Source organism: Pseudochaenichthys georgianus, chromosome 2 (assembly GCF_902827115.2).
Source record: "Pseudochaenichthys georgianus chromosome 2, fPseGeo1.2, whole genome shotgun sequence".
Classification (NCBI taxonomy): Eukaryota; Metazoa; Chordata; class Actinopteri; order Perciformes; family Channichthyidae; genus Pseudochaenichthys; species Pseudochaenichthys georgianus.
The window spans coordinates 2,158,604-2,186,444 of NC_047504.1; the positions used below are offsets into that span (position 1 = coordinate 2,158,604).

General features: G+C 43.6%; 1 protein-coding gene across 3 annotated transcripts; it reads left to right on the forward strand.

The window, feature by feature from the left end:
• Positions 1 to 74: 74 nt before the first annotated feature.
• On the forward strand, positions 75 to 27,771 carry mbd5 (methyl-CpG binding domain protein 5). 3 transcript variants are annotated; one of them, XM_034097678.2, is made up of 10 exons: positions 75 to 165; positions 4,154 to 4,842; positions 11,590 to 11,692; positions 15,912 to 16,083; positions 16,188 to 18,500; positions 21,835 to 22,049; positions 22,447 to 23,541; positions 23,698 to 23,774; positions 24,209 to 24,284; positions 24,369 to 27,771. In XM_034097678.2, the coding sequence occupies exons 2-10, from the start codon at positions 4,730 to 4,732 to the stop codon at positions 24,429 to 24,431; spliced, it is 4,227 nt and encodes a 1,408-aa protein (XP_033953569.1). In that variant the 5' UTR covers positions 75 to 165; positions 4,154 to 4,729; the 3' UTR covers positions 24,432 to 27,771. The 3 variants fall into 3 exon arrangements, with proteins under 3 accessions (XP_033953569.1, XP_033953584.1, XP_033953576.1); XM_034097693.2 differs by having other exon boundaries at positions 22,450 to 23,541; XM_034097685.1 differs by lacking the exon at positions 75 to 165 and adding an exon at positions 704 to 773.
• The last annotated feature ends 70 nt before the right edge of the window (positions 27,772 to 27,841 follow it).

Here is a 27,841-nt window from a genome sequence, read left to right on the forward strand (position 1 = left end):
GTGTTCCCAACTTTTGCTATGCAGAGCTCATGTATCTGAGCTCTGGGGGTAACGTGCATCACCTCTCCCATCTGCTGGCTGCTCCTGCAACGCATGCGCAGTGCGGCTCTCCATCATTTCCAATATCCCAGTGTAAGAGAACCAGCAGAGGCAGAGAACTAATGGGTAGGCTTCTTATTCTTATTTTTAAAAGGTCAGAAACACACTGCTGCTCGCCCATTTCTCTGTATCAGTACCGGTGTGCATTCGCCGGCATGCCCGGGTTAGAACGGACTGTTTATGGGTTGATTTGACGCAGACAGAAACGTTAGTGCCTGAAAAGCGTCTCTGTCTTCTTCTTCGCTCTCTCTGCAAACGCAACGGGTTTGCACCTAGCATGCTAAGCTAACCCGTGCTAACTCGGCCTGGCCCTGGCCTTGCCTGGCCCCTTGGCTCGACACCTAACGCGGGCCTAGCTTCTGTTTTACTTCGACAATATAAAGTCGGAATGTGTGTGTCGGGTCCTCAGCTTGGACAAACCCGGTTACGGGTCGCCAATTAAATGCTAAAGCGTTATTAGCGTAGCCGAGCTCGCCCTCTAATTCATTTTCGTTACAACAAGCTAGCTGGCTAGCTAACTAGCGATAGCTAGACAGCTGACGCTTGGCATGCTAACCCCCAGCTAGTTCAGATGCTGTTTCCAATGCATCAAAAAGCACAGTCAGACAAGACTGATTTCGCTTGTTGACACGGTCACTTTTCAACGCGGAGGCCCACTGACGATGGTTTTACAGGTATATATATTGCTTTGTGATAGAGTAGACCACATCAAACGCCAAACGGTTGTCGTTAAAACCTTAATAAAACAACACTTGGCACAGTTGATAGGCAATCTGGCTAATGTTCACCAAGCTAATTGGCTATTAGCTAACGTTTAGGTACCTAGGGTTGCTTTGGTAGTGAACACAAGCGGTTGTCATGTTCTCCAGTTTTAGGGATAAGCTCTTGTCATGTAAGGTTAGCTAACTTGTTAAGCTGTCACTTTTGAATGCTGCTGCAGGACAATATGGATAATGTACCCCTACAGCTAGCATGAGCCAACTCCATGGGCTTACAGCAAGATTTAAATGCTAGGTTGAGAATTAATGGATTTAATCTTGTCTGAAAGAGCAGTGGTAGATGTCTTTGGTTCAGTGAGAGGAGATCAGAGGGTAGCATATACTGCTGATCTATTTTGGTGTTGCACAGTTTGTCCATTCCTATTTATCAAGCCCAGGATTATACTCCACACACAGTACATGCTTTGTGCAGGTTACTTCCACTGCTACCTATTCCCCAATCTTTCTATATCTGACAACATATTACTCTGTTCTCATGGCACTATGCGTTTAGATCACGAGGGGGCAGATATTATGCACCAAAATGCCCTAGGATTTGTGGGCAGGGACATATGTCACCATAAACGTGCCCCAGACTGCCTAGTAAACCTTAAATTGAGCATATTACAAGTTAAACGTCATACACATGTGTTCAAGGTGACGTATAGCACTGCAAACCTCTTAATGTACCTGCGTGGTAACACAAGTGGAATCATAAATGGTCTGAGATCAATTCTTATTATTGCTGTATATAAACATACGCTTTATCTGCATATAACATGCATGGTGTTTAGTGTGTGACAAACCTTAAATCACATGAAGTCAGGACTGCTGTGAGGCACATTCAGTGTCAACATATTGATATATGTCTTAAGGCTGTACTAGACTGAGATTGTGTTCCTTAATTTAAAAGGCTATCCTCTCACTGTTATCATTTCTTACTAGCTTTATTTAGGAGTCATATCATATTTAATGTTTATGTTTGGAACAGAGAAGTGTGTTACTACATTCCAAATGCTGGAACACTTTAGTCATGGCCTTGGAGATCTTGTGGTGCTCTGTATCGCAAGTGTTTGTGTACAGTTGAGCAGATATGTTTGTGTTATGGTGAGAATGATACAACAAGTAATTCTTTAATTCCAGGACTAAAGTCCTCTTTGATCAGTATAGTAAATAAAGAGGATGCATTGATTTGACTGTAAAATAACAAATATCACGATAAAAGCCACTGTAATGAAAACTTCCTTTTGACCACGTAATGAGATGCACAAAGGCTGATCATATTCTTACAAATGTGGACATTGAGAGAGAACATTTTCATTTACTTAAGTTGCCGTGCTTAATGGACTGCAAATCCAGTTACTCAAGAACCTTTGGCTGCGGTTCCACTTGTCATTTTGATAGGATTTGTATCAAACATTTTTTTTCTTCCTGTCTTTTTGAGACTGCATTGCTGTAAGTCTCCATTGGCTATTGGCTATATTTATTTCTTCTTCTGCATTAACTCCTATTCCATACTTTCTGCCAAAAATAATACCATACATCATCGTGGGTCATCAGTTCATTAAGCTTCATCTTGCTGGCTGCAGTCCACATGCTAAAGATTCACCAGTTCACTGATAACCAATGTAGTTTGCATATTGCTGAGTCCAATTGTATTGATGTAAAGCTTAAAGAGAAAACATTGATTTCATTTAAAAAGAATGTTTGGTGATTTATAGTTAAGCATCAGAGTGCAACGCTAGACAGATCTATCGTACGTGATCAAGCTCCAGAAGCTGTCATTGAAATAGTGTTAGCTGGTCCAACTTCATTGCTGCAAAGCCAGCCACCCTTGGTCACTTAACAGAACATTTTGAGGAAAATCCACCTTTAGATGTTTCTAGTGCAGTAATAATTGAATTCTCACTGCATTTCTGGCTTTTAATGTTCCCACAATGTCGCCAGTTTGACCACCTCTGCTTGTCTCGCCTGCCTGCCCCTTTCTTTGTGCTGTGAAAACATAATCTTTAAAAAAAATCCGCCTGGAGTAAAAGGTTACAGATTAGCAGTTACCATATGTTATTTGGACATGGTAATGCTTGAGAGATGGGCAGTAGAATAATGGAAGCCGTGATTTCAGTTTGTGCTTTTGCATTAGTTAGGGGGCTGATTTAGATTGTGTTTCTGTGCCAAACGTTAAAGATGAAAACATTGGCTTTGGCACCTTTTGTAATATTAATCAAAATGTCTTTGGTTTGAATCTGCTCCAGGATTTTGTCTGCAGATTACTCCCCTCTCTGCTTATGCCTTATTGTCTCTTTTTGGTTTGCAAAAATACAAAAAATGCCAAATGGAAAGCTTAAAAATAGAGGTGAAACATATGTCACAGCAAGAGACATCCTCAAAGAGCAACTAAGCACTTGTTGGAAAAATAATTTCCCGTCAATGCGAACACCGTAATGTGAATTACGTTTTTTACCTTTGCATTTTCCAAACAAGATTATCTAGGAAATGAGATTCAAACGATGTTAATGTCTCTCTGATAGGACACTACGCACTTCTCCTGAGATGATGAGGTGCTGCTGCTGCGTATTTCCAAGATAAAACGGCATACGTTTAACTGCGCCCTCCTTACCTCTCTCTCTCTTCCTCTGTGGTGGTGTCACTGGGTTCGGTCTCAGCAGCTCACAGGGCAGTTATGAGTCAGCAGCACCGACGGCAGAGAGGAGGCTTTGCATGGAGCGCCATCGCTCACATACTGAGTTCAGCCCCATTTCCCAGCAAACATAGTCTTCTACCACTGTTTGAAATGCTCTGTCTGAGAGAGGGGAGAGGAAAAATAATAGCTTTTTCGTTGTCAATTTAAAATGTCATAGTAAGGACTGCACACTTCCGAAAGCATTACGTATTGCGATTTATTTTGACTGATTTAGGAGTTTAAGAAAATGTCAATAATGCTGAGTCAATGTTGTTGTTGTTGTCTATCCAGTGTCATAATTATGGAAAAAGTCTTGTGTTTATTCACAAGATGTTTTGTTAAACCTGTAATATTTGTACTACAATAGTGGAAGCATTTTAATGTACTATGCAGTACACTGAGCTTATCTGCAAAAGCAGCATTTTGATCATTTTTGGCTGTATAAAACCTGGTCCTGATCTTGTTGGATAATATTGCACTCTGGGAACAGAAGGTTTTTAAGGAGCCTTACTCTATTCCCAGAGCAGATTAAATTATGGACTTTTACTCATGCAAAGCAAATGAATCCCATCAACCATTAATGAATGTGTATTCTCTTTCTGTTCTGTCCTCACAGGAACCATGGGAATACCACTACCCAACTGCGTTTGGGATCCAATATGTTGAACACATTGTACTTGTCCGACTAAGGGACTGGTAGGCAAAAGACAAATGGTAAAACATTAATAGTACACAACGATCGTGTGAAATCACAGAGACTCCTGATCCCTGCTTCTGCAGCCAGCAATCTTCCTGAGTCACATGGCTCTGAGTGACAAGATGCAGTAATGGAAGTCCGTGCAATATTCAGCACTGTGTTGCACTGTTGGAGGAGCCTGTGACCTAAGATTTTCATAGTCATAACTACACTGTAGCTATGCACACATGACAATAAAAGCCTTGAAGTCTTCTAGCCATGAGGCAGCTGAAAGGGTAGGGTCTGCTGTGAGCTCGCCTCACCCTACCCCACCACCCACCCAGAGTCCTACGTTGAAGCGTAATCCTGCAGCTCTACCGGTCTCCTCCTCCACCCTCCCACCCCCTCCTCCATCACGGCTTTGGAAGACGGACATGACGTGCGTGGCGAGGACGCTGGTGGATGTCTGATATATATATACACCTCTGAGGTGTCGAGTGTAAAACCAGTGGAGCAATGAATGGTGGAAAGGACTGTGAGGCGGGAGATGAGAGGCATGCCGCCCCTGTGCAGGTCCCCATTGGCTGGCAGCGCAAGGCGGAGCGCGGCGGAGGGGTCATATACATAAGGTAAGAGGAAGAGCAAGCAACTCCTCACTGTTTTCAGTTCCATTATAAATGTATCTTTTCACAATTAATTAAATTAATATATTAGAGTATACATACTTGCTTAATATTTTTGACCAGTTGGGGATACTTACTAAAGCTGTCAGGCTCTTGACCCAAACAATTTGACAATATTGTCACACTTTTTTGACAGATTTGTAATAAAAGAAGTCGTGCCAAAACAGGGTGTCCGCGGGGTCTTAAAAAGTATTAAAAGTTGATAAATCAATTTAGCGAAAATGAAGGCTATTAAAAAGTATTAAAGGGCATTTTGTAGCTTGTTTTCAATAAGTATCTAAATGGTCCAAAGAGGTTATATTCTACAGTCTGCCTGAATGTAATCATTGCGTAGGTGTGTAGTGTGATTCTGTGTAGTTTATTTATGGCATCCCGTTGGATCTGACGTCATCTGAACAGGACATCGCACGCTCACTGCTTGATAGCGCGCGAAGGTCCGTTTACGCCGGTTGTTAAACAACATCGTTATGGGGAAATGCAAGTCTGCGTCCAAATGGTTGGAAGACAAGGAGGAAGGACACTCAATACTAGGGATGTCCCGATCACCTTTTTTTGCTCCCGATCCGATTCCGATCATTTGATTTTGACAATCTGCCGATACCGATTTTTTCCGATCTTTATGCAATGCATTAAGAGAAAAAAAAGGTAACAGATAACGGCTGGTCATCCAACGCGATGAATTCAGCTATCTTGGCTGTTCTTTGTTTGGCCTTTTCACTGTTCTGGGGCCGTTTCTCTTTCCTTTAAAAGTCTCTGAAAGTGTCGGTTGTTTCAGTGCCGTTACCCGAGTGGCCGCTGTGTACTCGCCGTGTTGTTGTTGGTGTTTGTTTCTCAGGTAGCGTATTAGATTGGTCGTGTTGAACGTAGCTCTGTTCTTTCCACCACGCGGAACCTCCGCCTTGCAAACATTGCATCTGGCTGTTACACTGCCTTCGCTTTCAATTTTATAATACTTCCAAACTCCTGACATTTTCTCTGTCCCGACTCCCGAGTCACCAGCTGAACGTAGCCTCTCGTTAGCTTACTGCTACTATTAGACACTGCGCCCACTCTGTTGCCAGATTTCAGAGAAATAAGCAACCAGGTCTATGAAAACAAGCCCAAAAGAAGCAACACATACATGATGTTGTGTAATTTTAAACCAAAACTAAGTCCTCAGGATGACTTTAAGACGTGAACATGGTCATTTTTGTTTTGTAACATTAGATAAAATAATTAAAATATTTTCTAAAAAAAAAAAAAAAACTAGGGATGCACCATAATTAGCGGCCCGATAATTATCGGTCCGATATTAGGAATTATGACGTCATCCCGATAAACCCGATACCAGTATTAATAGCCCCGGTAATATACAATATATTTTTTGGGTAAAAAAAAAAGAAAAAAATACTGCGGTGTGGGTGGATTGGGATGAGGGGCGCTTGTTTTTCACTCGGCTCCTCCCGTTTTGCCAGTACTGTGGTATTAGTGGTTTAGGAAGAGGGGAGTTCTTCACAAATCCAGCGCTCCCTAATACTTCGAACCTGATCAGTCACCTGAAACAACGATGGTGTGTTAAAAGCGTACGAAGACAATAATACAATACAAAGTGTGTGTGTGTGTGTGTGTGTGCGTGTGTGTGTGTGTGTGCGCGTGTGTGTGTGTCTGCGCGTGCGTTGGAGCTATGTGCAACTCAAGGCATATGCTCGAACCGGAGCTGCCTGGACACTGCAATCATGTTGCTGAGTGTGCTGACTTCTCCTACAATGTCCCGCTGTCTGGCTTCCTGCATAAAGTCAAGTGCTCGGCGCAGTTGTGGCGAAATGTCGCTCCTCTGTTTTCATTTAAACAGCTCCTTATATCCGTTAGCGCAGCTAGTTAGCACCAGATGCTAACAACAACAATGCACGTAAGGTCTCTCTCTCGCTCGCTCGGACCACACATACACACACACACACACACACACACACACACACACACACCCTCCCGGTCCTCCAGATGGCCAGTCGGTGCCTGCCGGTGAGCGTGGAAGTGTGGTCTGCCACAAGCGGGCGGCAGGAGCGGGGCTGTCAGCATCAGCTTGTAGATGGTATTTTAAACTCGATGCGCTCTGAAACTACGGGGCGGCCAAGGTAAAAAAATACACACTTAATCGCGTTAAAATAATTAGTGGCGTAATTTTTTGTTTTTATTATCGGTCTTGAGAAGCAGGAAGTTATCGGTATCGGTTTCAAAAAACCAATATCGTGCATCCCTAAAAAAAAAAACGATCCCCGATTCCCCCCCCCCCCCCGATTCCGATCTTTTGAAAATCACTTGATCGGCTCCGATCCCCGATCACGGGATCGGCTCCGATCACGGGATCGGCGCCGATCCCCGATCACGGGATCGGATCGGGACATCTCTACTCAATACTGTATATATTCAATGTGAGGTAAAGTGTGTCGCCAAGGTAACCGGTTAAAACTCCAAGTGGCGATGAGGTCTTAAAATTAGGGCTGTCGAACGATTAAAATGTTTAATCAGATTAATCACAGCTTAAAAATTAATTAATCATGATTAATCACCATTCGAACTATGTCCAAAATATGCCATTTCTTTATGTATATTGTTGTGGGAATGGAAAGATAAATGAAAGAAGGCGGATATATCCATTTAACATACAGTATGTATGTTTATTATAACATTTTTCTGCATGTCAAAATGAAAGTCAGCCCACACACCTATCAATCATCAAACCGTGGGGTCTTAATTCATTACGTGTTGATTTCTATCAACGGGGGAGTACTTCAGGAAAGTCGACAGAGGGGGGGGGGGGGGGGGGGGCTAGTGGAGTACTTCGTGACCACAGAGTGTGAACGTTGTGATCAGCTGTTTTAGCGCAGTTCTCCAGTGAAGGGGGGGGGGAGTCTCCCTCCGCAGCCGGTTGGCGTAGTTTTGGCACAGTTCCGTTGTACAGACCGCCGTTAACAGCAGCCCTGTCTGTGCACACGGAGACCGACTCTGTCGTCCGGTGATCTAACCGCCTTCTGGAAAAGCTTCACAAGTACGTCGGTACGCAAATGCGCTTTGTGACACAAGTGACGGTACGCATTTCAGATTACGCACATAACCTGCGTACCAGTTATGTGCACCCCTGTACCAGAGCCATATTATTACTATTATATGGCTCTGCCCTGTACTACAGCAAAAGTATTCTCCGTCGGGACTTCCTGCAACAACACCACGCCATTATCAAAGATGTTCTATTGAGAAGACGATCACTACATGACAAAAGTTTTCAAAACCGTGGCTACTGAAATCAATCTTACTAACTGCTGTCTGTGCAATTTACTCCGCGAGTTGGCAGACTTTATTTTGCTTACTTTAACATCATTTTTCATGGTGGGGCGAAGCCATTTCTTGGTATGGGTGTAGCCTACCCCAGCCATAGCCTGGCGCTGCTACTGGTGGCACGTATGGGGCGGGCCATTCTGCACATGCGTTAAATGCGTTAAATATTTTAACGCAATTAATTAAAAAAATTAATTACCGCCGTTAACGTGATAATTTTGACAGCACTACTTAAGATGTATGGAAAGGGTCTTAAAAAGGTCTTAAAAGGTCTTACATGTGACTTCAGGATTCCTGCATATACCCTGCAAAAGAGCTCGGCTAATTTAATAAAAAAAGAAGATGTGAGTTTGATTAAACTTGAATGGCTTTGCATCATTTTGACATCTTCAAATGTAAAGATATTCCCTCAAACAAACAAAAAAAGGCTACAAGAAGCACATCCTCTTATCTGGGAAGCAGAAACCATAGTTAAACAATATTAACAATGATTTCAATTGCAGTCATTTTTATTCTTTCATCTCTCGTGATTTACAGTGGGGCAAAAAAGTATTTAGTCAGCCACCAATTGTGCAAGTTCTCCCACTTAAAAAGATGAGAGGCCTGTAATTTTCATCCTAGGTACACTTCAACTATGAGAGACAGAATGGGGGGAAAGAATCCAGGAAATCACATTGTAGGATTTTTAATGAATTAATTAGTAAATTCCTCGGTAAAATAAGTATTTGGTCACCTACAAACAAACAAGATTTCTGGCTCTCAGTCACAGACCTGTAACTTCTTCTTTAAGAGCCTCCTCTGTCCTCCACTGGTTAACTGTATTAATGGCACCTGTTTGAACTCGTTATCAGTATAAAAGACACCTGTCCACAACATCAAACAGTCACCTACAAACTCCACTATGGCCAAGACCAAAGAGCTGTCAAAGGACACCAGAGACAAAGTTGTAGACCTGCACCAGGCTGGGAAGATTGAATCTGCAATAGGTAAGCAGCTTGGTGTGAAGAAATCAACCGTGGGAGAAATTATTAGAAAATGGAAGACATACAAGATCACTGATAATCTCCCTCGATCTGGGGCTCCACGCAAGATCTCACCCCGTGGGGTCAAAATGATCACAAGAACGGTGAGCAAAAATCCCAGAACCACACGGGGGGACCTAATCAATGACCTGCAGAGAGTTGGGACCAAAGTAACAAAGGCTACCATCAGTAACACACTACGCCGCCAGCCAGGGACTCAAATCCTGAACTAGACGTGTTTGGAGGAGAAAGAAAGCTGAGTTGCATCCAAAGAACACCATACCTACTGTGAAACATGGGGGTGGAAACATCATGCTTTGGGGCTGTTCTTCTGCAAAGGGACCAGGACGACTGATCCGTGTAAAGGAAAGAATGAATGGGGCCATGTATCGTGAGATTTTGAGTGACAACCTCCTTCCATCAGCAAGGGCATTGAAGATGAAACGTGGCTGGGTCTTTCAGCATGACAATGATCCCAAACACACCGCCCGGGCAACGAAGGAGTGGCTTCGTAAGAAGCATTTCAAGGTCCTGGAGTGGCCTAGCCAGTCTCCAGATCTCAACCCCATAGAAAATCTTTGGAGGGAGTTGAAAGTCCGTGTTGCCCAGCGACAGCCCCAAAACATCACTGCTCTAGAGGAGATCTGCATGGAGGAATGGGCCAACATACCAGCAACAGTGTGTGAAAACCTTGTGAAGACTTACAGAAAACGTTTGACCTCTGTCATTGCCAACAAAGGGTATATAACAAAGTATTGATATGAACTTTTGTTATTAACCAAATACTTATTTTCCACCATAATTTGCAAATAATAATCTTTCAAAATCAGACAATGTGATTTTCTGGATTTTTTTTCTTTCTCATTCTGTCTCTCATAGTTGAGGTATACCTAGGATGAAAATTACAGGCCTCTCGTCTTTTTAAGTGGGAGAACATGCACAATTGGTGGCTGACTAAATACTTTTTTGCCCCACTGTATGTGGACAAAAGAAGGTGATTCCATTTTAGAAATCCTGTAGTTGATATAGCAATATATCATCATCAGGATTTGTTGTCGGCCCCTCAAAATCAAAGATGGCCCAGCAGGTTTGTTTGCACACGTTTGGCTCTCTAATTGATTTTCTCTGCAGGAGGTGAACCGCAACATGTCTTTTGATGGTGTTTCTTTCTGTGTGTAGTCATGGTTTTCCACCCAAATGACTCTCCTGAAGCAGCAGTGTTGTTTTTGGCGATAATACTGCAATAGGCGGTCCCTTAAAAACTGGAGCCTACATGTTCTTAGACGGGGACATTTCAAGACATTTGTACACCAAATCTACTCATCTTGTGCTACAGGGACTCTGGTTGGATCCCTTACTAGTGTGATTGTGTTATAAAGACTGGAAGTTGGTGTCCTTCCCGGCATATGAACCCCAGCACGTGCCACAATGAACTAAAGCAGTTGGCTGGTGTCAGGTTTATTTTGGGGGTTGGAAAGAATCCTGTCTACTTCTCTGACCGTGGCCTGATACTGTCACTGCACACTTGTATTTGCCCATGTTTTTTTATCATATCATATCTACTGAGCCCTTCAGTAGATATGTTTGTTTGTTTCAATGTGTGTGTTTGATACATAAACACTGCTTTTCATTCGTGGCAAGTTTCAAATATTTCACTGGGTGTGTACTTCAGATTCTATCCAACATATTTGGGCACTGAGCCCCCTCGTTTCTCCAGGGTTAAAACTGCTTCACTGACCTCCTGATCACTTTTCTTATATTTACTTGAAGTCTTTTAATAATCCCGGTGTTATAGTCTTCTTTTGGGAGTACAAAAAGAAACACCACAATAGCATAAGAGATAAGATAAGATAGTACTTTATTGATCCCAATTTTGGAAATGTTTGTGTTGCAGCAGCATTAAAAGACATGGCATTCTACAATACAAATTAAAAGACAAGAAATAAACAAGAAAGTAGAAAATATACATTTACAAATTAACAAGGTATAAGTATGTGACAGAATATTAAATATTAAGCTGAATAATAGGTTTATTTTTCTATAAATACCAATAAATATAAATGTTTTTACATTTTTAATAAGACATAAGTACACATATAAAAGGAAGACATTTCCAAGCTTTTGCCAACTACTGCTTTCACATTGAGATTTTCTTTCTTGCTAGATTTAATATTAGAGTAAGAGTATTTGACTCTATTTTATTTAACTTTGTAAGTGCACAGCAACCCGTATGCACAGAATTGATAATGAATTTAATTGTGACCCCAGGATTCCAATATTGACACCCCTTAGTCTTTTTTCTCTGGAGCGTTTGCACCTGGTGTGTCCTCAGTCTGACTTTGTGTTTTTCTGTGTGCAGTCCCAGTGGCTCGCTGCTGTCCAGCTTGGAGCAGGTGAAGAGCTACCTGCTGACAGATGGGACCTGCAAGTGCGGCCTGGAGTGTCCACTCATCCTCCACAAGGTAATGTTTATCCTGATTCATTTAAAACACAGCTGCAGAAGATTTCCTTAGAAGAGATTAAGAAATCCCAATCGGCAAATCAAATTAAAACGCTGTTGCCCAAAAGTTACAGCTGGACAAAGGCCCCTTGCGGATTAAAAACTGTCAATCAAACTTGCACTAGCAGGTGCCGTCTCTTTACTAGAAATGGCCATCATTTTGATATCTCACTTCATTGCAACTAAAAGGAAAGATGTAGGCTCCAGCCATACAGAGACGATACGGGTCGTATCCGCTACAGTTCTCTATCATATAGACCAGTGGTTCTCAAACTTTTTTGAATCATGTACCCCCTTTGAAAAAAGAATTCAGCCAAGTACCCCCTGATCAGCACAAAAAAAATTGTTAGGGAAAAAATGCCTAATATAAAGAGGTACAGCGCTGCACCATCAGTGTCTGATTTATTAAAACAACAACCTTGTAACTGAGAAACACTTAAATGCTACATTTCAAATGTTTACAATCCATCACTAAATTCATGGCAAACCAATTTTAACATCATGCAATAACACTAAGACGACATTAGTTGCATTGAACTGATCTTTTTAATAAGTTGTACTTACAATTTAGTGAGAAACATGGGCTTGTGCTTTGTGCTTTGTGCTGAGGAGCTTTGTCATTCTGACAGGGAGGCAAACTGCCGTTATTACACTTCGCGTTTTGAAATATGTGTAACTCTGTTAATATAAAACCCACACTGCTCAAACTTCGTTACTCTTCCTAAAATTAGTATATTTATTTATTTTGGGGCGTGGGGAATGAAGAGAAAAAGATATATGAGCATTTTAAGAGCATGGGATTTTGACCCCTCATATAAACATATGCATAATGCTATACTTTGTTGCCAAGCAACGCTTATTGTTTAGGTCCTTTGATAAGCAGGCAGTCATATCATTAACTAGAACTAGCTAGATCTGATGGATTTGGACATAAATGCGAGTGAAGTCTAACCGGACGCGAGAGAGAGATCAGAGATCAGATCAGCTGCTGCTGACGGAGAACACGCAGCTCTGCATGATCACAGCTCCGTCCGCTGTGACGGACCGTTGAGTGGAGCAAAATACACTAAGAGTTAGACCTAACACACTTAGCTAGTTTATCTACTCTGGAACTAGCTAAACTAGTTATACATATATTTATTCTTTACTGTCGGGTCACTTATTACAGGTTCAGCGAGCTGCAGGAGACTGACGAGCTGTCAGGAGAGGGAGAGGAAAAGAGAGCACCCCGTTTATTGTTCCCATTTTATTATCCAGAATTACTGTAAACCTTTGAATAAAGTAGTTAATGTACTATTAGTAGTTTGTTTAAATGCATTAATTACGTTTTTTTTCATTAGCATAAAATAAATCTCACGTACCCCCTGCAGTACTCCAACGTACCCCTAGGGGTCCGCGTACCCCCATTTGAGAACCACTGATATAGACGGTTCGGCCACACGAGGCCGACAGGGAAACGTAGAAACAATAACGGGTCCCAAGGTGGGTAGATCTGAGGACGCAACACTCTGGGGGGCCAAATGGCTCCGTGATTACGCCCTGTACGATCATTTCCTGATAACGAAAATATTGACGGGCTGTCAGGAGAGGGGGAGGAAAAGAGAGACTCCGTGTATTATTCTTATATTAGTATATAGGGTCGTTATTCATTTGTTTTAAAGCTCAATAAATAACAAAGAAGACCTTTGACCGGAAGATTTCAACTTTAACGGACATGTTGACCGGCGGAAAAAAATTGTAGCGGAAACTGCCGCACGGTTCCCTCGTCCCTTGGAAGAGGCGGAGAGGTGGGTGTTTTTCATCTGCTGGTGGACTACCGGGAAGATTTACAGCAGGAACACACGCTTGCCTCGGGAAGGGAGAAAAAGAGCCAGAGCCCTGGCTCCTGCCTCTCCCCACCTCTTGCCTCTCCCCACCTCTGCTGCTAAATCCACCACGGAGAATAAACAGAAGGGTAACCATGGTAACCATGAATGCTCGTGAAGTCTTCTTTGCTGCTTTTGGTGTATTGACATGTTTCTGGTGCCGATTGCGTGTGGACGGAAGACTTTTTTGATATCGAATTTGGTTAGTTTTCGTTACCCTCTCCGTGTGGCTAGTGCCGTAATCTAAATGTACTTTTTTAATCTCAACCAATTGAATATTTATGATTGATGACCACTAATTATAATATAATTGATTTATAAAGCGCTATTCGAGGAACTCAAAGTAACTTGTGTACAGGTTAAAAGAAAAATATATAAAATCAACATACTTAGAATATACAACATCAATTATATTAAAGTACAATTAGGTGTAGTGTATGATGTTTTCGTGGCATTTGCAAGTACTAAACACAATATAACTGTTTTGTTGCTTTTGGTAATTGCTTGTCAAAGTTGCCTGCAGTCTGAACTTAGCAGCTGTTATTAAAGATGATCAGGAACTTTTCCACTTTATTAAAGATTTACGCTTACTGTAATTCATTGAGAATGAGCGTTAGCTTTGCCTCAAGATAGGACACATTCCTTTGTTTGACATTTGCTATGGCAGCTTGGAAGGAAGGGGAGAGAGGGAGGAATGAGGATGAAGTAAACATTTCTGAGGAGGAAACAGTGATACACAAGTCAAACCAAGGTGAAACAACTTCTGACAGGCGATTGGTAAAGTGATGCTCTTGTTTCTGTTTCAAATGTTCTTTGAGTATCACATTCCAACACTGCTCTGTGAGGGACCAAGATACACATTTTAAGGTGTGATGTGGGGTGCCACTGTATTTCTTGAAGCTACATTTGTTCACAACTAGGGATGCTCCGATCGGCCACCGATCGATATCGGCCGATACTCACTCCCTTCCGATCGATCGGTGCTCTCTAAAAATGTCGATCGCATGACGTAAAATGATGACGTAAAATACATGACACTTTTCTCTGTGCGCGGCAAAACAAGCTCGCCAACATGGCTTCACCGGTCTGGCAGTATTTTAAGGTGTCCGAAAATGTCAATAAAATAGCGGTATGCAACGTGTGTGAAGCAGAAATCCTGCAGCTCCGCCCGCCGGACCGGTGAGCGGAGCACACATTGAGAGTTAGACCTAACACACGTAGCTATTTCATCTACCTCTGGAACAAGCTAAACTAGTTATAAATATATTTATTCTTCACTGTCGGGTCACTCATCACTGAGCTGCATGAGAAGATACTGACCGGCTGTCAGGAGAGAGAGAGAGAGGAAAAGAGAGAGGCTTCCGCTCATTTCTCCCGTGTTATTCTCCAAAGTTAATGTAAACTTGAATAATGAACTTCATTTGAATGTAATAGTTATGTTGGTTGTTGTTTGTGGAAGCGCCAGTGAATGAGCCCCATTAACTGAGTTTTAAACATCACATTAAATGGAAGATCCCCATAGGCGCCGCCCACTCGATCGGATCGGCGATCGGTATCGGCCGATACTGATTCCGGCGATCGGCCCCGAATTGGCGATCGGAGCATCCCTACTCACAACACATCATGTCTGTCAAATCAGGCCATTATCAGGCTGATCATCTTGTCTGGGGAAATGTTGACTTCCTTGCTCTATTATTTCTCCCCTAAAACCTAAAATACCCCCTTGTCCATTTGCCCCTGAATTGTCTTCTTTCAATATTAAGTGTGTAGGAAAACCTCAACTATCCTTAGATGGGATATTACTCCAAGGTGGGCGGGGTCACTTTTGTCCCTTGTGTTAATCTCCAAGTTATTCACTGCACTCTGCACTGTTAAGATGGCATAGCCCTGAGGGACAAGTGTGAAGAAAATGCATGTCCACGACGTACACCTTGTTGGATTTGTTTGCAGTGCATTTGTGGTTATCTTACTGAACCACAGAACTATTTGACTGTACCCACGGCATCCCCACAGTTCCTCTGATTAGCTGCAAAACCCACTATAATAAGCTCACTGTGATTTTAGAATTCATGAATTCAGTTGAATAAATTGTACCACTCTATTCCTCACTTTTAACCTTCCCCTGTCCTTCTAGCCTTTTGTCCTTCTGCAACTATTATAGTATAAGAATAAATCTCATAAAACAATTCAAATAAAAAAAGTTTCCTCGCATCTCATTAAAGATGCAGCATTTCATTATTATAAGAGTATGAGCAAATATACATTGGTAGATTGGAACCTATATCTCTTTAAATCAACTCTTATCTTTATCCTCAGGTGTTCAACTTTGACCCAAGGGCGGCTGTCAAGCAGAGGACAGCGGAGGATGTGAAAGCAGATGAAGACGTCACCAAACTCTGCATTCACAAGAGGAAGCTTCTGGCTGTGGCCACGCTGCGCAAGAGCATGGGGACGCACCCCCCTCTGAGGCTCACCAGCCCAGGAGGAGGTACGAGTCAATCGGCTGTTTCTATTCATTTTAGTCCGAAACATTATTTTGTTATTAGGTGTTGTTTATTGATTTAACTGAACTATACTTTGTTTGGCTTGAAGGTACACCATCTGTGCTCGTTGCGCATTCCACATCTCAACGAGCAATAAGGACTAAGCTCCACGATGGCCTCCCCAACGCTGTCGGCCCAGACTGCAAGAATCCTTTCAAGATGATGATGGCGGCTGGACAGCAGCAGCAGCAGCAGAGGTTGTATATTCCCCAGGAGATGGGAGGAGCCCAGCAGCCAGAGCTCTACTCTGTGTACGCCCGGCCGCAGAGGCTGGGCAGTGGGGAGCCAGGCCCCAAATCCCCTTACCGGGTTGGGTATGGAAGCATGCTGAGCCCACCTCCCTCCAGTGTTAAGCTGTATGGAGATGGCTCACAGTCTCCGTGTGCAGACTCTTTGGGCAGCCCTGATGGTTTTCAGAGGACCAATCCTTGTGGCTTTCCAGGAGCCGGGAGTCCTGGCTCTGCCTCCATCCATGGAAACACTAGGATGCCTCTTTCCCCACCCAGTGTAATGCTCCATGGCTCCCCTGCGGGCCAGCTCTCTTGCATCATGACAGGGAGGACTAGCACGCCCCTCTCCCCCACGGCCACTGCCAAAAGCCCTGTCATGAACATGAACATGCCCCGGGGAAACTTCCACCCTGGTATGGATATGCCCCGTGCAGCATTTCACCATAAAACACAGCCCCCTGCGCACCCCGTACAGCCTCCTCCATCCATACCACCATCCTGCGCCCTTCAGAAAAGGCAGTTGACCTTTGAAAAAGACCCATTAGGCATCCTAGACCCCATCCCCAGCAAGCAAGTCAGCAAGCCCCCCATCAATGCCCCACACCCCTCCAACTTCCAGCCTAACATCCACTCTCAGGTACAAATGATGAATGTAAACATACCCCCTCCCGCCATTGTTCCCTTGGCAAGCAACTTACCTTTACCTACAGTGAAGTCGGGGCCTGTGGGGCATGGCGGCCACGTTCAAAGGACTCAACAGGGTGGTCCGGCTTCCTCCATGTCCCCCTCCCCGGTCACTTCCCCAGTCCACATGGCAGGACCTGCCCTTGGGAGAATGGAGGCCTCCCCTCATCGCTCACGCTCATCCTCCACCTCATCTGAACACGGGAGCTTTGCAATGCCCTCGGGGCACCAGGGCCCGTGCGGCAACATTAAGGCCCCTCCTCGTTCCCCCAGGTCCGCCATGGGATCTCCAAGGCCAGCCATGCCCTCCAGCCCCTCCACCAACAAAACTGATGCGCACCACCAGTACAAAGACTCCCAGATGCTGCCAGGCATGGGAAACTCCATATGCCCCCAGCAGCACAGCAACCCCATGTACTCACCCACCTCTTCTTCCTCGTCGTCCTCTTCTATGGCGACCCCTAGCGCTTCCCAGAAGGGCCATCCAGGACTCCTGGGGATGCCCCTCAACCAGATCCTTAACCAACAGAACGCCGCTTCCTTCCCCGCCAGCAGCCTCCTGTCAGCCGCAGCCAAAGCACAGCTAGCAAATCAAAACAAACTCAGCTCTGCCGGCAGCAGCCCTGCAGCTGGTGGTGGGGGGGCCGGTATGGGGGCTGGTGGTAATGGTAATGGAGGAGGTGGCGGACACCCTGGCTCTACGAGCGGCCCTCGAGGCATGGAGGAACACAGCACTTTAAACTCAATGCTCCCGCCAAACTCCACCATGCTGCTCAAATCTCCCGAGGGCCAGAGCGGTCGGGCGGCTCTTAGAGACAAGCTCATGGCCCAGCAGAGGGACCCCATGCGCAAACGGAAGCAGTCATCAGGCAACACTGCCGTAAACCACGACACCAGTAACAACATGGTCTACAACATGCTTAACAAACGAGCCATGGTTGCACCCCACATGGCGGGGCCCAGTGCCACTGATCAGCTGCGAAAAGTGGGCAGACTGGGAAACCTTCCCCAAAACACCTCCATGGCCCAGTTGCTGCAGTCCATGAGCTGCCAGAGCTCTCACAACCATCGTCCAGGACTTAGCCCGGGCCCTCAAGGATCTGCACAGCTGCACTACAGCGACAGCACAGGTCTGGTCCCCGCTGGCCCTCAGCAGAACCTCCTGGCTCAGCAGAGGTTGCGGGGTCCTGGAGACGCAATGCAGCACTGTCAGAACATGGACCCCTCTGGGGGCCATCTGGTCCCTCGTCCGAGCCAGTTCCCTGACATGATGGTCCAGATGCACGACGGCATGCCGCTCGGACGCCCACACAATAACGCCCCCCCACTGTCCCATCCCGGCCCTCACCCCTCGCAGCAGAACCTCCTTCACAGTATGAGGCGGACTAACATGGTGATGCCGCATGAAGGGGGTGATGGAGGCTGTACGCAGAACATCTCTGATACAGGTGAGACATTTTATAATGCCCTGTGCTCTATTCAGTAGTTAACCCACAATGTGTACAATTACTGCTAAATGTTTCGATTTTAGATTAGTTAAACTTACTAAAATAACACAGCAGAGGCTTATTGTTATATTATGTATTGTCTCTATTTTGTACACGGGTCACATTTTGGATATTTGTATTTCATCCCTAAAATAGTTCCACTTATTTAAATTAGGACCGCCTGAATCATATGGCTGCAAGTCCTTTACATTGTTAATTAACATGCAGATTCTTTTCTTTTTCTAATAGTTTGGTCTGCAAAATGACAGCACATATTGTTAAGGGGCATTTCCATTTCCTCATAGGCCAAGGGGATATCTTAACATGTCAGCCTAATATCAAAAGATATTCATTAAATAATTGCCAACTTTTCTCCTTAATTTAATTATCCCACTATTTAGTGACAGTAGGGTGCTGTAGTCCAAACTGTCCTCTCGCTGTCCGGAGGGTGTTATAGGCTGGTTGGAAGAAGATGTGGTTTCTATGGTTATGAGTGAACTAAAACCAAAGGATTTGTGTGATAGGCCCGGAGCCTGGACAGTGGGGCTCCTGCACTATCTCCGAGCTAATGAGCAGGCCCCTAATCTTTGGAGGCTCGGCTAATTGTCAGTCAGCCAGTGTTTCTTTTTGTTTTCTTTCTATGCGAGCATCAGTCAATGGTGTAAGAAGATGGAAATGGGATCTGGATCATGCTTTAAGGGAAACAGCCTAGATAGGGCACTCTAAAGAGCTAGCCGGTCGCTATAGTAACGATAGACCATGAATAGAGACCAGAGTGAAGCTTTTGATGAGGGTTTTGGCCTGTGTTTGTGTGTGTGTGTCTGTCTATGACTGCTTGAGGATTACAGCGTGTGTGCATATGAATGACTTTGTGTGTTTGTTTGTTTTTGTGTGTCTGCTTGCATTCATGTGAGCGTTTCTTTTGAAAGCATCGCAAGGCCTAGATTTAGTCTGTTTTTCCTTTTCTGTAAGACCGGAGTCTGAGTTTATGTATTTCTATTTTCTGTGTCCACATGTATTTCTAATGGAGATGGCACCAAGGCAGGGGTGAAGGGCCAGTGGAATGGTAGTATCACTGGCCCCACCATTGTAACCACTGGCCCGGAGCATTCGTCCAAAGAAATCGACTAATAATGAAGAAAATTAACACATTTGTTGCCATAGTAATTTATTAATGAACTACATTACTACTTGTACTACAACATTTGAATCATCAGTTCTTCCTCATTTTCCTCAATTGTTCATATTTGGTTTATTAAAATAATTGTATTGTGGTCATTGTTAAAACATTTCTGCTATTATCATTATTATGAGTATATTATTATTTGTATAATGCTGCTTTCTGCTCATTTTAAAGGCTGGTTCATTTTGAAGTCTCACTGCTGAACTCAATATATTGTCTTGGTTGAAAACAACATGACTTTTTGTATGTAAATAATCAATCTAATGTTTGGTTTGCACCCTCTACTCATTTATTGGTGCTTTGCTACCATTCGTAGTGCTAAGGCACTACGAATGGCACCTTTTAGTGCCTCTGCAGCATTGATGTACTCATGCATGTACATCCCATGGTCATAATCGTAGAACAGGTAGTCCCTTGAGTCATTTGTGTCCATCCTAATCATAAACTTGATTAGCTACATGTCTTGTTTTTGGCAAACTTTTCTGTAAAGTTCTACAACAGTCATTTAAAAAAATGTCTACCCTATATTCTACCTCTGATGTTGAATGTATTGGTTAGGGTATCCTTATATTGTTGTGACGCCTAATGTTTTCTGTTTTGTTGTAAGTGAAGATTTCTACAATATACAGTAGAAAGAAGAAACGGTTAGCTGCAGTGCCTCTAGTGGTCCACCCATCAGTGTTTTGGAGAATCTCTGAGGGGGCAAAGTGAATTGCCTCAGCTCATCTTATCAAAAGGGTCTCTCCTAGGTTGAGGGTCCCTGGTGGCATAAGCCCTCACAGGCTCTTGGGACAAAATAATATTCTCGCACCAAATGGTAGATGAATTGGCCTCTGAGAAGCTCTGTTGATTTTCTCATACTTGAAGCTAATTTTGACGACATGTTGGGGATCTTAAGAGCAATGGAAGCTCTTTTATCATTAGCCTCTAACCATCTGTTTCTGGACAGCTAGCAAGCTTTGAAGCCCCCCCATATCCACTCCTGCCATCAACAAATACTCCCCCCCACTAGACCTCCTGCCACCCAGCTGACCACACCCCCCCATCCCCCAGCAGAATAAAATCACCTCGTAACCCCCCTCATCCACTCCCCCAACAAGCTTCCCGGCAGTGGACAGCACCACCAATCATCACTCGGTTCCTATGGCAACCTCCCCCGGCAACAGCGTCGCTATATCATAGCAGTAGCGGAGGATGTGGGGAGTAAAGCGGGGGAGGGGGTCTCAGTGTTAGAGAGAGAGAGGGGAAGAAAGAAAGGAGGAGAACACACACAGCTGCCCTTCAGCTAAGTAGCATCGCACCAGCTGCTCCAGTCGCCCCACACACACCGAACACAGCGTTAGGCCTCGAAGATTTTGTACGTGGCTTTGTCTGCATAACATTGCTGGTGGGCTTTTTCTTCATTCATTGATACATCTGTGGCCTTGATGTGTTTTGTGTGTTCTGTCCTTCTAACTAATCGGTCTGCTCCGCATCTGGCAGCACGTCCATCTGTTAGTTTGGGTGCAACAGATTGCTAATGTGCAACTTTTTGCTTTTAATGTAACTGTCTCACTTGGGAATCACGAGCCAGGTTTCCAGTGTATTGAATGAATTCAAGCCGCCCACACAAGAGATCTGCTTCCACACAACAAGATGTTATTTTTTCTATTTGTGTAAAGCCTGAATGGAAGTCGAAGAGATAAAACGGAACATATTTTCCAAAGTCTGCTTGAATTGTGTAATGTGTTAAATAATTGTCCCGGGAGAAACACTGGATGTACAATCTTTTTATAATATTATATTATACATGTAATGTCCCAGAAAGAAATGCAGTGAATCATTTTAAGACCGATTTACTGTAATCATTTTAATATAAACAATGCAAGGACATTAACATTTAATACTTTAGACATTGGAATTGAATTGGCAAAAAAAAATGTAATATCCAAAAATGTATAAATATGAAAAGAATAAAACCACACACATGTAGTTCACATTCTTAATTTAACAAGCATGCATCTGGCAATGACGAGGACAGCAAAAATGATCAGTTATGTCCATATATTTCGTATGCTAAGTCATTCTTGAGACAGGATGGTTTTAAGACCCCTTTGACTCCACGTGTTGCAGGAAACCCCTCGTCCCTTGGCTGTGGCATGAGCAGTCTGCAGCAACACGTGAACCCAGGCGGAGGGCAGATGTACCAGCAGCAGGTCCACCAGGGCATGCAGCAGGGGGCGCCCCCCCATCCGGCCTACCAGGGGCAGCAGCACTTCTCTGACAACCCGCCCTACGCAGACGCAAACAACGCCAGCTCCATGGCCTGCCTCTATCAGAACTGCCAGGTGGGAGGATGAGATACATTTAACGTAGTTATACAAAACAACATCAATCTGTGACCTTGTTAGCTTGTTATCATGTTTTTTTATTTAGTCTTAGTACCTGTGTCAATGAAAACTGTTTTTATATTTATCAGCGTCTGGTTTCTGTCTCCCAAGCCATGTTGTTGCTGTAGTAACTGTCATATAAGTAGTAAGAGTCATCTATAATGTCAAATGTTTTTCATCAATGGAAAATCTGTCAATGAAGATTTTGGTTTGGGACGTTTTTTTGTTGTTGCTACATTTAAGTTTAATGTCGATGTAGTCACCGTTACAGTTTATACAGGTTTGAGTCTTATTGTCGTTTTTTTTCCGCAAGTCATACATTTATTGATGAAATTAACCCCGCCCTTGTGTCCAGCAGGGGATGTTGTCGCACCCTCAGTTCAGGGAGGGGCAGCAGCCGCAGGGCGAGGGGCTTCCTTCAGGTCCAGCTGGGGGCGACAGGGGCCCCGGAGGAGGCCCCGAGTCGGTGGACGCCATCTACAGAGCTGTGGTTGACGCCGCCAGCAAGGGCATGCACGTCACCATAACAACCACAGTGAGCGGCACCACGCAGGCCAGCCCGGTGCCCGCCCTCAGCGCCATGAGTGCCTTCACCGCCTCCATAGGGGAGCCGGTCAACCTCCCACAAGCAGTGAGCAGTGTCCTGCACCGGCACCAGGACGTGGAGGAGGTCCCGCAGCAGGCCAGGCCGCGGCAGGTGAGGCACGGTCGTGGTCAGAAGGATCCAGGGAAGAGCACCCCAGAGGGCCCGGAGCCAAGTGACTACTTCCGTTCTCCTGGCCGTGGGACTCCCAGGGGGCAGTGGGACGGGGAGCACGGGGGAGGCTTCGACGTTCATAGCAACAACGCCTGGGGAGGGGAGGAGTTTCTGGAGTGCTCCACCCAAGTGAGGAGTAGTCCCTGTATAGAGCGCCCTGTCAGCCTGGCCCCCGCTCCCCCCTGCCCCAATGAGGGGTCCAACGACCACGGCTTTCTGGACGACGGCTACCGCTTCAACAACTGCAACCGGACACTTGCCAATTACAAGGAGCGCCTGGAGCAGACGGTGGAGCGCTGCGTGCTCATCAACGGCGCCACCCCCCACTTCAGCAGCCGGGGTTACGGTGACGTCCTAGGCCCCCCGAGGCAGGAGCTGACGGGGGACGACCAGTCTCCCAGCTCGTCCACCAGTCTGGAGGGGCCCCTGGCCACAGCCAAAGACTACAGCCACTACAACGGCCACTTCAACGGCATGGCGCCCAGCCCCTCGGACACAAAGAGCCTGAGCAGCGAGGAGGACCTGCGGCAGCCGGACTCCCCCTCCTCAGAGCTGCTGCACTACCGCTCCAGGACCTTCAACATGGGGGAGCTGGTGTGGGGCCAGCTGAAGGGCTTCCCACCCTGGCCTGCCAAGCTGGCCGGGGACGAACAAGTGCACAGCGCTGCCATGCAGCTGCGGGAGCAGGCCAAGGTGAGAGACCCTCTGTGACCACCTGGCATTATTTTACCAGCCATCTTTAATTTTCAGAGTTACTGTGCAGTGAAGGCGGATCTCAGGCTGAACAATTTAGGCAGCCTTCTGTTCCAATATATCCATGTTTAACAGTTTTGTCATTTCTCCATGCAGGTAGAGCCAGAGAAACTAAAAACACTAACTCACCACGACTTGGAGGCCCTCGACCGAGCCACCAAAAGAGGCCTGAAGTAAGTGAACGGCTCCCCCATATGGTAGCTTTAGGTTATAACCATTTTAAACACCAGAGAGAATCAGCGCTGAGACAGGGGATCTAATTTCTACTGTGATTATTATTTTGATGCTGAGGCTCTGGGGGTGTTTATCAGTTTTAACTAGTTTATCAGAATACATTTGATCACATGTTTAGATGTTACATTTTAAAACATGTTACTTGAAGAAGATGCATAAAGATAAGCTTCATGCTTTGTTACAGCCATTAAGCTATTATTGAATAATGGCTGCAGTTAAGCAATAGATCAGACTATTCATTTGCTTGTTATGGGTTGTGCCCTGAACCAAATGTTGTTGTCCCTGCAGCAACTAAACGTCCCACCAAGAGCAACAACATCTCTCTGGCTGCTTTAGTTTCATGTGATTCATGTCAAATGTTAATGTTCCACAGACCGGGGAAACTGAATAATCATTTGGAAGCTGCTATCCACGAGGCCATGAGTGAGCTGGATAAGATGTCGGGCACGGTGAGTTTGAGAAAATGTAATAATCTTTATCCTCTTGCTTCTCCTTTTCCTGTCCCTATAATGTTTGTTTCCACCTGCCTCCAGATCCCATCGAGGGATCGTCAGGTGAAACTCCCCAAGCCTAAGAGGAGGAAGATATCCAGATAACATTGAATGTGTCGGCCCAACAACGTCCTCAAGCCTTCGGAGACGTTGTCCGTTCAGCCTTGAAGCGATCTGAGCTCTAACAGGTGCTACATGGACTGTCAGTGGTACATCCATGATATCGACTTGACTCAATGACTGAAGGTGCTGGAACTCCAATCACCAATACAGTTTGAACTGTAGAGAAAAAGAAGAACAATGAGAAAAACATTGGTTGCAATTTGTCTACAGCTCACTGAATTAACTATTTTTTTCTAGTATAAGATAGTAAAACAAACAAAAACAAAAAGCTACAAGCATTACCTTACATATTTAAGAAAAATAGACAGTCCAAATATTTCTGATACACTTTCAATATGTATATAGATAATCCTGAAATGTCATGCTATTAAGAATTGTATGTAAATATTGTACAATGTCATGTACAAGCATACCTAATGCACATTTTATCTTTTATTGTACAAAAACAAAGCAGAAGTGTACCAATGTCTTGGTTTCTATTCAGAAATGCGGTTGCGTACGGCCGCATGCATAGGATAAATAAGAATACAGTCGAAAGCTTTTATATGATGATCTGTAAGACGTGCTGTTTTTTTGTTTTTTTTGTAATGGAACAGCAGTGGAACAGGCATGAGTATACGAGTTCTCCATTATGAGTTCAGTGTTCATTTGCATTGGAGAAAAAAGACACAAAACAGAATGAACTTTACCAGCAGAAAGTGTTCAATGTTCCCCTAAAGCATGATGGGAAATGACGAGCAGCCGAACAAATATTGGTAAATCTCCATCTGCTCCACCAGGAAAATCTTGAAATGTAGAGACTTCTGGTTAGACTGTGTTTATTTGGTTTACCAATCATCGAAACTGACGGACAAAAGAAAGTCTGAAGGGAGAATCCACCCTCAGCCACTTGTTCAAGAAGTGTAATTATGGTGCCCTTGCATTTAAAATAATATATACATTTCGGGTGAACCAACATTGATTATTTTCCAAGATGCTAGTTGGTTGAATTGCAACTATTTTAACAATTATCTGTCTATTTTATTTAAAGAAAAGAAGGGAAAGAATGCTCCTAAAATTAATGTTTAGGCTTCTCAAATGTCAAGATTTCCCATTATTCTGTCATAACTTTTAATTAAATATATTCCATGTATTTGTGGAAAAAAAAGACAGAGGATATTCTTTTCTCAGTTTCTTGGCATTTTATAGATTTAACAATAAATAAATAACAATAATGAATCATGTTAAGTCACTTCATAATGAACACAATAGTTGAAACCCCACTTAATAATGACCTTGATATTGTACTGTATTAAGACAATACAAGTGGAGCCTGAATGCAACATGAAATCACGACTACAAGTGTCTTTGGGTGGATTTCTCCTTCAACTCCAACCTAGAAACTCGCCTGCGTTGATGAATTATGAGATTTGGTGGTTGTGATTATGTTCTCATGTTTGTACAGTGATTATCTTTTTCACGAGTGTCGTCCTTTGGGCCACATCGATAGCTTAAGTAAAATCCCCAGGAACACTAACTCCAGAGCAGCGAAAGCATTTCTCACATTTAGGGGCCTTGTGTTATTTTTTGTTTGCTTATGATGTAAATTATTTATGTACAGTACTCCATATTTATTTTAAGCTTTACAAATATGCTAGATGGCAATAATACTACCAAGAGTTGAGAACTCAAGCCTTATATGTGTATATGTATGTTTTCTTAACAGTGAATAGATCATGTGTCCGTTACAAAGTTCCTTTTTATTTAAGAATAGGGATGACAGATAACACGGTGAGCTGTTCTGATCTACTTGTTTTTGTTACAAATTGTGTTATAAGTTAAAGGAGGGAAACTGTAACAACGTCTGCCTCCAAGACCATACTATTTATAATATGCACATCTAAAAAGGCAGTGTTTGTGTTGAGGCTGCGAAGCAAAATCAGTCTTAGTATCGAAAGTGATGCACAGCCAGATCAAAACCGAGCAACTCCAACCTGAAATCACTCCAGAATGATCAAGTGCAATATACGAATGGATGGCAACAGCTCAAAAACTCTGCGGCTATGATTGTTTGAAACCTTTTCTTTAACTCTGAATTACACACGCTCTGTACCAACTTCTTTCAGATGTCCTAACCTAAGAGCAAACAAGTAGTCATTTATTTGTAGCTTTACCTTTTACATGTACTCACAACTGTTACTCCCATTTAAATTTGATTGAATTACTTGAACTTATTGCAATGTTTCTGAGGATAACCCTAAAACCAAATAGAACACTGAAGAATGTCTTTTCTTTCTCAGCCAGTATAAAAACACTACTATTGAAACGCATCCACAAGTTGTATAGCCCCGACGAGTGTAATTTGTGGCAGTGAATCCCACTTATGCACTTAAGTTTAATATCATACTCTATGTTCTAAACTAGCCTCAAAGTCAAACTATGTATTACCGCAAAGTAAACAATATAGGCATTTTTATTTTGTTCAGGAACTGAAGTTGTACTGTATTTTCTCATGATCGATGTTTTTGTCGTGTGAACACTGAAGAATGCAGTGAAAAAGCACTGAATTTGAAGTGTGATGTCAAGATAAAAGACATTATCAGCCTCTCCGTAATATTGTACGGTTAATATCTCCTTCCTTATTTTTCTTCAGTGTGCACACTTTTGTAACATCTTCGTTGAGTTTTTTTCTCGAATCTGTGGCAAGGAAATCCTCCGGCTGATTTCAAAATGTGACGTTTGGTGTCGAGAACACATGAGCTCTTTCGGTAAAGTTCATTCTGCCTCTCCTCCCTCCCTGTTTTTTGTGCAATGACATGACGGAGCCTAGTCCGGCAACCCATGTGTTATGAATCTGTTTGATCGGTTTCATGTTGTTTCTGGGCAAGAGTTCAAAGCATTTTTTGTGTTTGAGATGGTATGTGCAGTCTATTTTGTTTCTCCTCCCGCCTGTGATTGTGTGTTGGTGTGCGAGTGTGATTTTTATTTTTAGTTTATTGCTCTTTGAATCTCATTTTCCTCTTTCATCGTCAGTATTTTATTTTTTCAACTTGTAATTCAGTATATATTTTCTCACTAATATATACTTTACAAAAAATAGACCTGCGTGAAGTATGATGTGCACTTGATTGCTCTTGTTTATTTTTATTGCATTAATGTGGGCTAGGGATAGTTTGTCAGAGTCCATTATTTTGAGATTGTTTGGACTTTTTTTAATGGTTTGATGTAAGCAGCATTTTTTTGTAAATATTGTGAAACATTACAGGTCATGCCGTGATGTAACATTTTGAATAATGTTGCACAGATGTTTAAGATATTAAAAACATGGACACTCTTACTTGAATCATTTGCCGTGTATTGCTTATTTGTTTGTCTCCTGATATTTATTATACAGGTTTTTTGTATTCTAAGTA

What these genes read in the sequence shown, in the direction of transcription:
- mbd5 (XM_034097678.2), top strand. Translation starts at nt 4,730, where the DNA reads ATGAATGGTGGAAAGGACTGTGAGGCGGGAGATGAGAGGCATGCCGCC. An exon ending in GCAGAACATCTCTGATACAG is followed by an intron (nt 18,501 to 21,834) that starts GTGAGACATTTT and finishes CACGTGTTGCAG; the next exon opens with GAAACCCCTCGTCCCTTGGC. An exon ending in GCCTCTATCAGAACTGCCAG is followed by an intron (nt 22,050 to 22,446) that starts GTGGGAGGATGA and finishes CCTTGTGTCCAG; the next exon opens with CAGGGGATGTTGTCGCACCC.